The sequence below is a fragment of the Vulpes vulpes genome, chromosome 7 (assembly GCF_048418805.1).
Source record: "Vulpes vulpes isolate BD-2025 chromosome 7, VulVul3, whole genome shotgun sequence".
Lineage (NCBI taxonomy): Eukaryota > Metazoa > Chordata > Mammalia > Carnivora > Canidae > Vulpes > Vulpes vulpes.
In genome coordinates this window covers 28,679,194-28,694,335 of record NC_132786.1, presented here as the reverse complement: position 1 = coordinate 28,694,335, position 15,142 = coordinate 28,679,194, and the positions used below count along the sequence as shown (strand labels likewise).

The window sequence follows — 15,142 nt, the reverse complement described above, 5'->3', positions numbered from 1 at the left end:
GCATGTACTTAATGACACTGAACTTACACCTAACAGAGATGGCAAATATCATGCTATGTACATTTTATCACAATACATTTACAAAAGAAAGAAAGAAAGAAAGAAAAAGATAAGAAGGCTTAAGAAATGGGGCAGGGCCACTCATAATCAGAGAATCAGTAGCTGGAGAGTACCTCACAGGACACCCAACCACACCACCTGGCAACTGACGGTGGAATCAGTCTTAGGACAGAGAAAAGCAATCACTCCAGCGGGACGCAAGGAGGGGACAGGGTTGAAAATAGAATTAGGTTGGGGAAAGATTTCAATAAATATGCTGAGAGCAGAGGACAGGGAGCTCCTGAGATGCACCTCTCGCTTCTCTTGGGAGAACCCGAGGGAGGCCTCGTTGCCCAGGAGAGCTGGCTGGGCTACTTCCGTCCCTGGAAGGATCGCCACGATGAGTGTTTAGTGAGTCCGGCCAGCGTGCTGGGCCCAGGGCTGGGTTCCTGACACACCGTCTCATCTGCTCCTCACCAAAACCTATTCCTGGATATGAAATAGAGGGAGATTGAGTCCTGCAGAGGGTAAGGGATTTGCCTGGTGCTGCAAGCCATGCAATAGAAGAACTAAAGTAGCTGAGGAAGAACTGAACTCAGTTTCAGGGAAGGCCGTGCCCCATCCATGAAGCCTCCCTTCTGTGTCCTTTCTCATACCTCACGATACTTTCACAGGCTCAAATATGCTAAACAAGAGTGATCCTCACTGAAATTTGCTTTACTTAAGTATCTTCCTACCAGCTGGAGCCAAGAGAGAATTACACATGGAGACAGGGAGCACCGGGCTCACCAGAGGGGTAAATGCGGCTCTTTCCCACCTTTGCCCAGAGAGAGGTTCCTTGGCATGGCTTCAGAGTGCAAAGTGGTCCCCATGTGACCCCAGCCCAAACTGCCCAGGGCCTGATTCTCTGGCCAGGACCCTAGGTTGGGGACGTGTTCAAACAGTCTCCAATCGGAGACCACGGGCGAGCAGGCAATGGACATCATTACCAGCCCAGCCAAACAAAGGCTTCCAGGCTTCTGGTTCAGCCACAGCCTCTGCACCGGCCAGCACACCGCCCCCCCTTCCCATCCCTATACCCCCCAGCACAGGAAGGCTACTCAGATCGGGACACGGGCTGTGAGCTGTGAGCTATGCTTCCCATGCACTTAGAGCATCCACTCCATGTTTTCCCCTCACATGAAATGCTGTAACAATCCCTTCCAAGTATTTACAGATCTGCGGATGGGAATGTATTTCAGAGGTCTTCAATGACAATAAAAACCAGTTGTTTTCAGCCTGCCAACTCCACCCCGGGAGCTGTGTGCCTTCTCCTCTATTTAATTTTACTTTGACTGAACTGGATTTCTGGATGTGAGTGCTTTTGTTCTTTTTTTTTTTTTTTTTTAACATACACACATCTACACTCAGTCACCCAAAACAGGGCATAAAGTTTTCCTTGAAATTAATAACCATGTTGTACATAGTCACTTGGAAAGGAGCTTTCTCCATTTATTAAAAAAAAAAAAAAAAAAAAGGAAGTCCAATTACCATATCCCTTACCATCCCATCATTCCAATACTCATCTGACAAACTTTCATTTCATGTCTACCATGGGGAAGACACAGTTCCAGGGACTGTTTAAGTACAAACAGGCCTTGTTTTGTTCATTCTAAGACACAGATTATCTTCACATTTGTAAAGTGAAGTATGCTTCCTTTGTCAGGGTACAAAACAGCACATCTCATAATTAATGGGCGTCTTGCATTAGGTAAAATAGGGCACAGGACACAGACCCTGCTCTCCAGCAGCTTACAGATGTTGCAATTACTGTGCTGGCAGCCAGTTTTCCTCACCTGCAGGAGGAAACCCAAGGTTTACTTTGGAAAAGGCTGAATCTACTTTTTGCAAGAGATCGAACAGCCCTTCAGAGTAAAGCACTCTGCCTCCAAACAGCAGCACAGCCAAGATACCTTGAAAAAAGAGTCCGGCAGAGTGAGAACAAATTAGTGAAGGTTCAGGAACTTCTGGAAAGATTTCTTTTAGGAAATACTCCCAAATGCTAACAGCGAGACCTGATTTCTGTCCTTTCCTATTTGACTCAGTTTGGTGTTACAAAGTACGGTTTTACTCTTTATGAGGAAACATATAAAAGGAAAAAAAAAATCCTTCCAGAAGGCAGGGAAAATTTCTGGAGGCAAAGAAGTCTTTTTTTCCACAGCAAAAAAATACTGGGGTAAAGAAGTTGCCACCTGAACTCTCAAGCTCAAAAAACTGGAGTAGCCAGAACGAGAGGAAGCTCTGAACTATCTTAGCAGAAGTACATCATCATACACACTTCTAGCAGAAAAAGCTTAAGGGTGTTTACAAATAGGAGAAGCTAGAGAGCCTGGCCGGAGGCGGGGTCCTAGGCTCCCAGCAATTATAAACCAGATCTTCACATCCCTGGGATAAGCTAACTTAAGGGAAAGATGCTGATGGGCACCGAGTTGTTAACAGCAGGATTACTAGCGTGGCAGCCTGCAAATGCGATACTGGCCTGTTTAAGAGAAAGGAGTGGCACCCTGTTGTCACCTAGCAGGAAAAGCAGAGAGAACAAAAAGCAGAGCGGTGCATCCCAATTTCAGCACAGCAGGCAGGCTGGCCACCATGTTGAATTCAGAGCCTTTGCACCATCTAACTGTTGGCTTTCCCACATCTGGTACTTGATCCAGGCTGATCCAGCTGCATTCCTGAGTATCAGCACACAGGTGTTTCTACTGACACTTTTCCCTGTTGGGAGAAAAAATGTGCTCTGAACTGAGGGGGTACAGTGCGAGGTGGAGAGCCTAGTGGCCAAATAGACCTGCCAGAGATTTAAAAATGCACCGCCTGGGAAGGAGGTGACGGGCTGTGCACGCCCAGCTCCACCGAGGCTGCAGGAATCTGAGGATGCATTGGCAGGAGGGCGAGTGTGTGTGCTGACCCAGAAGGAATGCACCCCCTTATTCCTAGAGCTCAGAGAAAGCCTTCCAACAACCTGATGTCTTCCCACCGGGGATGTCAGGGCCACTTAATGCAAAGTTTGATCCGTGGAGTAGGGAGTAAAACATTCTCTTTCTTTTCTGTTGTGTGTCAGCTTGCATTGCTGAATTTCTTTGTTTCCTAACTGAATCCCATCAGCCTGGCTGACTGCCTCACTTACTTGAAATGAACTGAGCTAAGAAACAAGTTTCTCAACAAGGCTGCATTCTCCAGGATGCTGAGAAGGGCAGAGTTAAGCTCAGCCCCTGCAGAGTGAAAAAAAAAATCCTATTTATTGCCTTATAAGAACATTACAAACAAAAAAACAAAAAGTATCTCCTGCACCCAGTTCAAAAGGCTTGGCAACACCATACCCATGCTGAGGGGATAAATGCCTCCACACCAGAGCCCAGTGGCCGTTCATCTTCTCTGAAATGAGGAGGGCAGCATACCAGATAGTAAAAGAACTCCAGGTGGGAAAGTCAGATTCCTTATTTATGAAATAAGTGGATTTGATAGGATGACCTGGAGGGTCCAGAAGGACCTCCAAAATTCTCTGAACCCAAGAAGAAAATCACCTCAGGGTGAAAGGAACATAGTCCCAAGCCACTGATTACTCAGATCTGCCAAAACCTGACTGGTCATTAAAATAAGATCTACCCCTCCCTCCTATAAGCAGTAAGCAGGTGGCTGGCCAACTTAGCAGGTAGCTACTACAGTGAGGAAAGGAAGTTCCTCTCAGGGAAGTAACCTGAGCACCCTCTAGACCCCCACCCTACACCATAAGGCCAACCTTCCACATTCAAATTCCCTCCCAAAGCTTGCCTCTTCAGCCCACTTCTAGAGAATGTCTCTAATTTAGCTAGTTGCCACAAAATCCCCAATTACCAGAATTTTGGTGAGTAAGTGGGCATGGAGGGAGGAGATGTGATGACAAGTTCAGGTTGGTAAGTTCCAGACAAAGACTCTGAGCATAAAGACACAGATTCTCTTCTCACAGTTCCCTAACATTAATTTGGCCTTGGGTTCCCACAGCCTCCTTCTCTGCTGGTGAGTTATATCACGACTCTGTGACTCTCCAGAAAATCACTGATTAGTGTTTGGTCAGTGTTTAAGAAAAAAAATAATAAACTAATGTGCACTTTATTCTAGGTAAGTATTTAGGAGTAAGGTATCTAGCACAGTGCTTTGCACTCAAGAAATGTTGATTGAATGAGAGGAGCCTGGGTGGCTCAGTCCGTTAGGCGTCTGGGTCACAATCCCAGAGTCCTGGATCAAGTCCTGTGCTGGGTTCCCTGCTGAGCAGGGGGTCTGATTCTCCGATTCTCCCTCTCCCCCTGCTCCTTCTCTCTCTCTCTCTCTCTTACATAAATAAAAATATCTTTTTAAAATGTTGAATGAATGGATGCATGAATCAATGAATGATCAAATACATTGAATTTGAGTTCCTGATTAGGAAGGCACAGTTGGTCAATCACCTCCACACACTGAGTTCCAGAATTTTCCATCAGTCTTCCCTCAGGAGCTGAGCCTAAAAGAAGTCATATGAGCATAAAATTTCAGCTAATATATTACCTTTCAGAGTTTACTTTAATATGGTTCCCTAGATTTGCACAATATCAAGGGACCCACTTCTCAAAGTGAGTGTGCTCATTTGTAGTATCTGAAGAGGATCAGTGAAATCTAAACGTGGCTCCTTGGTTAGCTCCTGTAAGAATTCTTTGGGATCATAGCCATATCTTAAAAGATTCTTTCTGCCCCAGCCATGCCACAAAAGGCTTCTCATCAGGATTTCTGAGAGATTGTTTTTCCTCTGTCCAAATTCATCTTTGGGAAGAAATCTCAACCCCACCTGTAAAAGAAAAACTTGTCGCTAACACAGTGTGGGGCTGTGTACCCACAGACTCTACGGCAGGAAATCTGCTGGGCTCAGCTGGGCTCTCGGCACCTCTGATGAAACAAGGCAGTGAGTGAGCATCAAGAAGCAAATGTGACTACTGGTCAGTGGAAGGGTCAGCAGAATCTGCACACATCACCTCAGGGGCCCTCTACCATTTCCTTTAACTTCATTTAAAACAGCAACCAAAGAAAAGGATGTGACTCAAAGACAAGCAGGAGAATGCATACTGGACCAATCTTCCTAGATGTCCTCAGTCCTCCACCAAGAACAAAGGAGGCAGAGATGCCTAGCACACAAACAAAACACACAAGGCATATCCATCCTCGAGAAGTTTTCCATGGCAAAGGGTCTGAGTTCTCCCCCTTCCATCTTCAGTCACCATGACAATCCTGAGAATATGTGGGTCACATGTACAATTACTCCAACTTGCATGTTCAGGTCACATTTGTGTGACTCAGATACGCCCTCTGCCAGTTCTAGGCCCTTCCACATGCCTCACTATGTGTGGTTAATGAAAACATGGAGCAGGTAGCCCTGAATGGACAGACACATTACCTACCGTTCTGCTTTTCCTGGTAAGAGTTCTGCATGAAATCCAGCCTCAGGGACACAATACAGGAATCGCCAGAAATACACTGTTCATTGTCAGACTGTACCTTCCTTCAGCAAAGTGGGCCTGGCCTAAGCAGAGCCACTTCTTGGCATCCTGATAAAACAGAAGGAGCCAACCCTCCAAACAGATGTGGTTGACATCTACCTCTCCCAGAGAAGATGGGCTCAGGGTGTCTGGAGCTGTTCAGGTCTTCCATGAGGCTGACTAGAAGGAGCCATCCTTGAAAGGTCCCCTGAGTTCTGCTCCCCAAGCCACATCCAGCCCTTCTCCTGGGACTATAAGGGCTGATTTGGAATTCCTTTTTAACCCAGAGTGATTTGGAAAGGAGGAAGAGAACTCTCACTACAGGGAGGAGGTCAATTTTCTGTGCCAGGAAGGACCTGACAGGGGCCCCTCTAAATGCCCACAGCACTGGACTCCCCATCCCTGGGAGGGCACCCTGTGCCATCATTTCAGAACCTGGGTGGAGTGGTGCTGACACCTAAGGGTGGATGGAGAAAGACTAGTATGGAGGGACAGCCAGCTAAGCAGCCCACAGGACCTCCTAGGTGCCCCCCACCCCACCCCGGGAGCATCCAAGGAGTGGTGTTATTTCCTAGCTCCTCCACCTGTCCTCAAGTCTGCCACCCTCCTCTCCTGGAGAAGGTCCCCCCAAACCCATCCAGTGATCCCTCACACAGATCCCTCACAGAAGGGCAGAGGCCAAGTTTAATAAAAACGAGCCAGTTCTCCACCCTATCTACATCTCATGGACCTGAGAAAAGCAGCCATTCGGGCAGAATCAAGGGAGAGACCATGAAGCTCCAAAGAGATGCATCCACAGGCTCCGTGTTGACCAGGGATGCAAACTAGGAAGACCAGGGAATACGCCGAACCTCCCAGAGGTGGCCAGGGATGCTTTCTTACCAAACTCGCTGGCGCAGAGATGTTCAATTATGGCTTCAGATTTCAACTCATTGTCACACGGAGGACACACGGTTGTGCCTGGGAAGGGAAAGCAGGAGAAAGAGGAGCTGTGAGTAATAGGGGTTAGGTGTTCTAGAAGGAGCTCCCCCTGGGGAAGAGGTCAGGACCAGGCTGAAAGCAGTTAAAGGTCTTCCGGAATTTCTAAAGGACAACTGGAGAATCAAAGAGTCCTGGAGCCCTGGCCCTAAAGCCAAATGCACATAGTTTCTTGAAACCATGGGGGATAAAACTATTGACTATGGCATGACCATGTATTTACTTATTAAAGATTTTATTTATTTATTCATGAGAGACAAAGAGAGGCAGAGACATAGGCAGAGGGAGAAGCAGGCTCCCTGTGGGGAGCCCGATGCAGGACTTGATCCCAGGACCCCGGAATCACGACCAGAGCCGAAGGCAGATGCTCAACCACCGAGCCTCCAGGTGCCCCTGGCACAACTATTTCAACCCAATTTACCTGGGGCTGGGCAGGGGCGGGTCTATGAACTGTGGCTTGAGGGGAGTCGTCATCTATTCCAGTTGTTTGTTTCTTGTTCTTCCTCCCCTCTCCCTTAAGTGTCTCTCTCTGACCCATGCCCCGTTCCCATGCCCAAACTCCCAACAGGACAGCAGATCAATCTGACCCCCTCTCTAGGAGCCAAGAGAAGGAAACTCAGTCAGAATCACAAAGTCTATGACGGGATGAGCACTGGGTGTTACTCTATATGTTGGCAAATTGAACACCAATAAAAAATAAATTTATAAAAAAAAAAAAAAGAATCACAAAGTCTAGCCGCAGGCCCCAAAGTCCCCTTTCCAAAAGGGCTATTGCAGTGCAAGTCCCTGCCTGCCTGCCTGGGTGGGAGGCAGGGGCACCTGGGTGGGGGCTGGGGGTAGCATTAGCAAGGGCTGCCAAATGGGAGAGCTGGGAAGACGGAGCTACAGGGGACCCTCTGAAGGCCTTTGCACAGCATTGTGAAGTACTTTGAAGAGGAGTGTGTGTGGCAAGCATGAGGGCCATTGCCAGGCACTAGGCACAGCAGTGGGGGCGGGGGGGGGGGTGTACTTCTGAGGCCAGGGCCAGAGGCCTCCTCCAAGCCAAAATGCTGGGGAGGGGATCCCTGGGAGGTGAAGTGCCTCTGTGGGAGGACAGGGAGAAAGTGCAATCCCCAGAAGGGTGAGGTGGCCTATCAATCCCACCACCAACCCCACCACCATTGATGACTGGGAGTTTAATCCATGTATCTAGGGAAGCCTTAGTGCGTTCTAAGGGCGCCTTACCCCTGGCAAAGCACTGGAGGCCAAGCCAGGCTGGAGCAGAGGAGCACAGGAAAGTCACCCCAAGGCAAATTGTAAGATGTAAGGCCCTCTGTCTTCTTCTCCCCCACTGCCCTCTGCAGTGGCCTCAGTGGCAGCATCCCCTGCCTGTGAGTTGCCCTGTGGCTCAATGAAACGGACCAAGCCCCCACGATGGTGATGCTATGGGGGAAGCGACACAGCCCTGCTAGGCCAGTGCTGCTCCCAGGACATACCTAGTCCCCAGCCCATCACCCCCACTTCCAAGCAGGGTCCCCTCCTGGCCCAGCAGAGACCACAACCCTTCATCTTCCGAAACATTCCTCTCCCCCCTTCACTCTGTGCCCAGGGCCAAACACCATCCAGATTCTGAGGGCAGCATGAACCACAGCCAGTCTTCTTCTAAGCAGAAGACTGTGTGACTGTCTTTTGGCCCAGAATTTGGAAATTTGCTTTTCAGCTAGAACTTGAAATTAGGTTCTGGAGGTAGTGTTTCTGACAAAGGGAAAAACTAACCCAGGATTTTGCATTATACTTGTTGCTTCCGTGGGGAGAAAAACAGGAAAAAGAGGTCCTGAAATATGGGAAGGACCATGTAACCCATCCCGGGAGAGTGAAAGAGTGAAGTGTGCCTTGGGGCTTTCTTTCTTTCTTTCTTTCTTTCTTTCTTTCTTTCTTTCTTTCTTTCTTTCTTTCTTTCTTTCTTTCTTTCAAGTAGAAGTTATCACACTGCAAGTTTCTATTAATATAATCTCAACCAAACAAGTAGCAGGGCTGGGGCAGTGAGAATATAAAACACTGTCCCCCTGGCACACTCCCATCATCCGCTCTGGATACTCTGGGTTCCCTGATGGGCTCTGTAGGCCACAGGGGCATTTCTCTCAGGCCCATCAATTAATGTTTGACCTTCAGTGCCTCTCAAGGTAGAAAGAGCATGTTGGGGTGAGCTCTGTGTGCTCTCAACATGGCTAACCCCCATCGTGACTTTTCTCGTGGCCAACTCTGGAGCAGCTTGATCCAAGGAAAGGAGGAATGTGTAATGCAATATTAATCTGTGCCCCCTCTGGTGTGTCCTTGGGGCCCTGCAGGCAGCCTCAGCGGGAGAAATCCACCATCCATCTGAGAGGTAGAACTAAACTGCTGTTTTAAGGTATATTGAAAATAATGTTTAAAGCAAAGGAACCAAAAACAGAAAGGTTTTGTGTTTCATTAGTATCTTAAGGGGAGGAGAGGAGACAGTCCAACACTAGAGTTACAATTAAGTGATTCTAAAAAAAAATCAGTACCCACATGTGCGCTCTCTCTCTCTCTCTCTCTCTCTCATGCACACACACATACACACAATTACACAAAACTCTCGTGCACACACACAGCAGGTCTTCTCTGGCTAGCGCCTTGATACCCCGAGACAAAACCCTCGAGAGGCTCTCAGGAGACCTGAGGGCACCATGGCCTCTGCAATCTGCCACTAGAATGGCCACGCTGATATAACACACAACACATCTGGACAACAAAAAAATGAAACCCCAAATATGTGCCGATTCATACAATTTCACTCAGTGAAACCTGGCTGGAAGGGGAAACAACAATTTATCGGCCTGGGAATGGATAGGTCTCCTGTAAGTGCAAGATTTAGAAATAACTGTCCTGGAAGTTCATAAAGTTATGCCTCTCCCGTAACATGCTGACAGAGCCAGGGCATCAGCCTTTTGGAGGGAAAAGTAGCTTTGGACTGATCTCTCATTATCAAGTTGATCTTTATTAACACGTGGCCCCTAAGGCTGCCCAATACCCCCTAAGACATGCCCAATTACATGAACAGCATGCAGAGATATGCGTTGCTTTGAAAATTTGGTTTTAATTTCAAAGAATAAAGAGAGAGGAGGCTAACAGTAGTGCACGTGTATGTATTTGCCCAAAAGTACCAGTCCCCATTCTGGAGCTACTAGCCAGAAGGGTATGAGGACTGGCAGTGTGGTCTGTCTCACCCTGCTCCTACACACACACACACACACACACACACACACACACGCACACACGCACAAACGCACACGCACACACACACACACAGCCCTTCTGACCTCCACGCTCAGCTGACAATGGCCATGCAGCCTCAGAGGACCTCATGTGGGGCTCCCTCCCACCAGCGCAGCAGTGCTGGGGAGGAGTTGGTGCTCTCTCCCTCCCGAGCACAACCTCTCACCAAAAACAATGAGAACCCACACCTGACTGGTCCCCTCCGGGCTTGTCTCTATTGGACAGCCGGCCTTGGGAGGATGCCTGCCTAGGCACTCCTGGGCTAGAGGGGAGGAGAGGGGACAGTGGTAACAAGGCCCAGACTCAGGAGGTGGCAGTCAGGTGAAAGGGCGGCCAAGGAGTCAAAGACGAGACAGCAATGATCTCTTGTTCCCCCACTCCGTGCCAGCCCTTGGGACAATTCTCCCCTCTTTATAGGTAGGCATCTTGGCCAGTCCCCCGTTGTCCCCTCAAAAGGGATTTGCCCAAAGGTCTTCACTTCATGTGCACAGGCTGTCCCCCAAAGAGACGACTGGGAATGCAGCAGAGGCCTCTGGGGCAGAGCCGGGCTAACCTCCCCCTGCCAGGCCAGGAGGAAGGGGAGAAGGGAAATCTGTGGGCTGCAGGGGATCGCCCCACAACGCAGAACACAAAGTGCTTTGTTTGCTCTAGGTAATTGCTAAGCTCTAGCTCCCAAAGGGCCGCACTTCCCCCAAAGGTTAACCTTGTGCAGACACCCAGGAAGTGGCCAACAGAGGTGCGCTGGCCACTTCAGCCAGGCTGCTGCCTCTCCTGCCTGGCAGGGGCCCAGGCCACCCAACCTCGGTCACAGCTGACCAGTGTCTTCACCCCCTAGAATAAGCAGGAGCATGGAGAATCCAGGACTCCTTTTCCCCATCCTAGCACCACCCCCACGCTGGAAGACTAGACCCTTTGGAGGACATTTCTCTTTTAGGCACCATTTCAAGGCGAGCTGAGTCCCCCACCCCAAACACCCTCCTCAAACCCCCTCGGGACACGTGCCCTGCGCTAAGCGCACCTCGGACCGGCTCCGCTCGCCATCCCCGGACTAAACGTACATCTTTCAGCCTCGACTCTACTACTTCTGAAGAATTCGCTCCCGTAAGGGTCAGGCCGGCTGGGTTTTTTGCCTGTTTGTTTTGATTTGTGTCTTTGAGTCTCCCAGATTTTTTTCCCTCCCACTCAAGGGCTACCCTTTAAGTGGGAGGGGTTCGGAGTCCCCGGGAAGCACAGGCCCGCCGGCGGGGCCGTTAGGAAAGTGCGATTTTCCGAGCCCCACTCCCCAAGGAGAGAGGAACAATGAGCTAATTACATTTTTATCTTTCTAATTACCCGAGGATTTGTGTGAATGGGAGAAGCAGGGGGTCTGCAGGAAGGAGAGATGGCACTTTCTACCCCCAGCCCTCCCCGAGCTGTGGCCTGAGAAGGGTGGAGAAAACACAAATCCTGTTTCTAAACTTTTTTCTCTGCCGGTTCGGTAGCCCTGGCGGGGCTCCTTGGCTGAATGACCAGCTAAGGAAAGTCCTGGGGGGGTTGGGGGGGGGGTGGGGGTTAATCCTCATCGAACCTACGAAAATGAACAAAGCTGCGCCTTAGCTTTTTCTCGGCGTTTCTGGGCTTTCCACACTTTGGATCTGGGTGTCTTCCTCCGGGGCATCTTGTCTCGGGTGTTAAGAACGTCCACGGGGCCCCGTTCCCTCCCCGAGGGCGAAGGGCTGTCCCTTCACAGGGAGAATGAGGCTTTGTCTCAGGTACGGAAAGAGCGAGCCGAGGTCCCAGGAGGAGCCGCTCGGGGCACCGCGTGGAGCTCGCTGGGGGCCCGGGCGCCGCCGCCGCCGGGAAGCCCGCGGCGCACCTGGGTGGGGAGCGGAGCTGAGCGACACCTCGGACCGACCCGAGGCTGTTTAAAAACTCGCTCCGCACAGCTCGGGAGCAGCCCGCAGGGAGCACGTCCCGACGCCCGGGCGGGGGTGCGCGGTGGCAGGGGCTGTCCCGCGGCGGCCCCCGGACCCCGCCCGCCCCGGCCGGGGGGCTCGCGCGCGCGGGTGGGGGGGGCGGCCTGACCTTGGGGCCTGGAGGCCTCGGTGGCATTGGGCGGGGTCATGGCGATGCAGACATCCCCCTCGGGGAACTTGTCACACTTGAGCATCTCGGGCCAGTAGAAGCCGAAGAACTGCATGACGGGCTCGCAGGAGTCGCGCACGGCCTCGCAGAGCCAGCGGCACGGGTAGATGGGCCGGTCGAGGCACACGGGCGCGAAGAGCGCGCAGAGGAAGACCTGGGTGCCGATGTGGCAGTTCTTGTTGAGCAGGGGCACCCAGCTGCTGGCCTGCTGCTTCACCTCGGCCATGGTCTCGTGCTCCAGCAGGTTGGGCAGCACCATCTTCTTGTAGCCCACGTTGTGGCACAGCCGGAGGTCCGCCGGGATGTCCACGCACTGCGGCGGCTTGGTGTAGAAGCGCCCGCTCTGGTAGGAGCCGATGTCCGACTGGAAGCTCACGTAGTCGTACTCGCTGGCCGCGCCGGCGGCCAGGAGCCCGGCGGCCAGCGCCAGCAGCACGCCCCGGGCGGCCCAGCGCCCGCCCCCCGCGCCGCGCCCGCTGCCCATGCCGGCTCGGCGCGCCCGCTCGCGCGACGTCGGGGCTGCAGCGGCCGCCTCCCCGCGCGCGTCCCGCCGCGAACTTGCAGGGGCCTCCGGGGACAAAAGGCGGCGTCCCCAGCGCCGCCCGGTGCTCGGCGGCCGCGCGCTCCTGCCCGGTGCTCGGCGGGGGGCGGCCCTCGGCCTGCGGCGGGCGCGGGCGCGGGGAGCGGGGAGCGGGGAGGGGCGCGCGGCGCGGAGGGGGCGCGGGGAGCGGGCGCGCGGCGGCCCGAGGGCGGCCCCGGCTCGGCTCGGCTCGGCGCGGCTCGGCTCGGCCCGGCTCGGCGGGGCGGCGGCAGGGCGGGCGGCGGGCGGCGGCAGGGCGCGCGGGCGGCACCGACCCCCGAGGCCGCGCGGCTCGAGTGCCCGGCGCTCCCGGCGCTCCCGCGGCAGAGCCCTCGGAGCCGCCCCGCGCAGCCAATCAGCTCGCGGCCGCCGCGAGCCGCACTCGGGCACGTCAGTCACCCGCGCAATTAGCCAATCGCTTCCCTCGCGAGAGGGCTCGCTCTGCTAGAAGTAAGCCCAGGTCAACACCCCTTAAAAACAAAACCAAAAATAAATAAATAAATAACGGAAGCAGGGCGGGGGGGGGGCGGGGGAGGAGGGAGGGGAAAGGACAGCGAGGGGAAGAGGACGAAACGGACGGGAGGAGCGGGAGGGGCCAGCGCGCGGCGCGGCGGGCAGGAGCGGCGCGGCCCCGGGCCGCTGCAGGAAGGCAACAGCCCTTCGCCAACTCCGAACCCGCGCGACAGTGAGCACCTTCCTTTTCTCCTTCTTTTTTTTTTCTTTTGACGCTTTTTCCTCTTCTCAAGCAGCAGCCCACCAGACAAGCGGCCCGCCCGCCCCCGGTGTCGTCCTCCGCGGCCGCAGTACAAAGGCAGACGGGGTCGGGCACACCCGGACCGGCTCAGCGCGGCGGCACCCACCGAGGTCGGCTCGCGAAGCCCCCGCCGTCCCTCCCGCGCACGCAGGGGAAGGTGCAGTCGGGGCGGCTCGCTGGCTCACAAGGCCGCGCCTTCCCGGGTGGGGACAGCCGGACACCCGAGGCACTTGGTGGTTATTGCAACGCGACCCGGCGTGGGAGGAAATATTACTCACACGCCTGTTAGCTTTGGGAGGACAGGAAAAGAAAAGACCTACTCAAGTCCCAGCCTGACAGCTCGCCTGTGTGTGCACACATATACACATTGACATGTTTGTAGTGCAGAAAGCCCCAACATTAAAAACACATGTGCACTTATCAGTGTGGCTTGTGTAAATACCAAGCCCATCACTCAGGCACACATGCTGCATTCAGAGCTGGTCCAGGAACCTCAAGTCAAAACCAAGGGTCCCCCTTAAGGCAGAAGGCCAATAGAATGTATTAGCAGAAATACAGCCAGGCCTTCTCATGTAGGCAATGCCCTCCTCCAGAGAAACAGAAGTCTCCCCATCCTCATTGTTCCCGGAAATTTTTTGTATATTCAAACACTGAATTGCCCTAAAAGGAAGGGTCAAGCTCCAGAGAGCTGAGACTATGAGCATGACTGACCCCAGGGACAGGTGGCAACAGCGAGCAGCTCATGAAGTTCACTAGGTCTCCACACCACTTGTGCCTTGAACTGTGGGTGGAGGGAGGCCAAGGATGTTGAAAACCAGCATCTGAGCAGTGTGATACCAACCACCCCACGTGGGCAAATGGGCCACAGAGCTCAGAGCTCAAGGCAGGCACTGTAGGAGGTGCTGCCTCCCTGGGCCAGCTTGTTTGGAAAGCTCTAGAGAAGCTCGCTTTGGACTCTGCAGACCTAATTTCTCAATGGACAGATTCCAAGTAAAACTACTAGAGTTTGCAAAGATGTGAGGCTCCTTTCTTAGAGCACTCATGCCTGTACAGCAGTTGGGATTCCACTCTCCACCCTGGAAGCGTCTGCAATTGGCCAGCCCCGATGTTGCTTCTTGGCTAATGAAAGGTGCACCAAAGCAAGAGGGGCAGAATGTAGGGAAGGAGATGAGACAGATAGAGCAAGACTTTGGATGGCCAAGGGTTAATCCCTAAACAATTGGTAATGTTCAGCCTGGCTTCTCTGGGGAAGACATTCCTCACAGAGAATAGACTGCAGGAGACCAGGCAACTGTGTCTCTATTCAAGGGGCATTTAGAGAAAAATGCTGTTGGTAGGGGGTCTTTTTCTTTCCTCTAGCCAGGCCCTCAGTCCCAAGCCAAATATATCTGTTTACTCACTCACTGGAAAGAGTTGTGTTTGTAGATAACACCCTCTCACCTCTGAAATCCAGGCCTAGCTGACCTCTCACTCATGCTTGCAGTCTCCCCAGATGGTGGGGAGACTTGGGCCTGTCCGCCATTAACATTCTGGAAAGTAGCTCAGGTGAACTACACCTCCCCCAGTCTCGGAGGTCTCAAGCCAGGAGGAAATTGCACAGTCCCACTCACCAGAGGACCTAGCGCACACCTGGTTGTTCCTTGTGGTCTTTGATCAACCTCACCTCCCAGTTACCCACCCTATCTTACTGTGAGAGAGAGAGAGAAACAGAGAGAGAGAGAGAGAGAGAGAGAGACTTTCATTTTTCTTTTTTAAGATTGTATTTATTTATTCACAAGAGACACACAGAGAGAGGCAGAGACACAGGCAGAGGGGGAAGCAGGCTCTCTGCAGGAAGCCCGATGTGGAACTCGATCCTGGGATGCTCAAGCA

The 15,142-nt window shown here is 52.6% G+C and overlaps 1 protein-coding gene across 1 annotated transcript in view; it reads right to left on the bottom strand.

Annotated features, from left to right (window-relative positions):
- Positions 1 to 12,585, bottom strand: part of SFRP1 (secreted frizzled related protein 1) — a 43,580-nt gene extending 30,995 nt beyond the window's left edge. The window contains exons 1-2 of the mRNA XM_025993642.2: positions 11,877 to 12,585; positions 6,441 to 6,518 (exon numbers count right to left, since the gene is read on the bottom strand). Of these exons, the coding sequence (XP_025849427.2) occupies positions 6,441 to 6,518; positions 11,877 to 12,420 (622 nt within the window). The 5' untranslated portion in view covers positions 12,421 to 12,585. The remainder of the gene's footprint in view (positions 1 to 6,440; positions 6,519 to 11,876) is intronic.
- Positions 12,586 to 15,142: the final 2,557 nt, after the last annotated feature.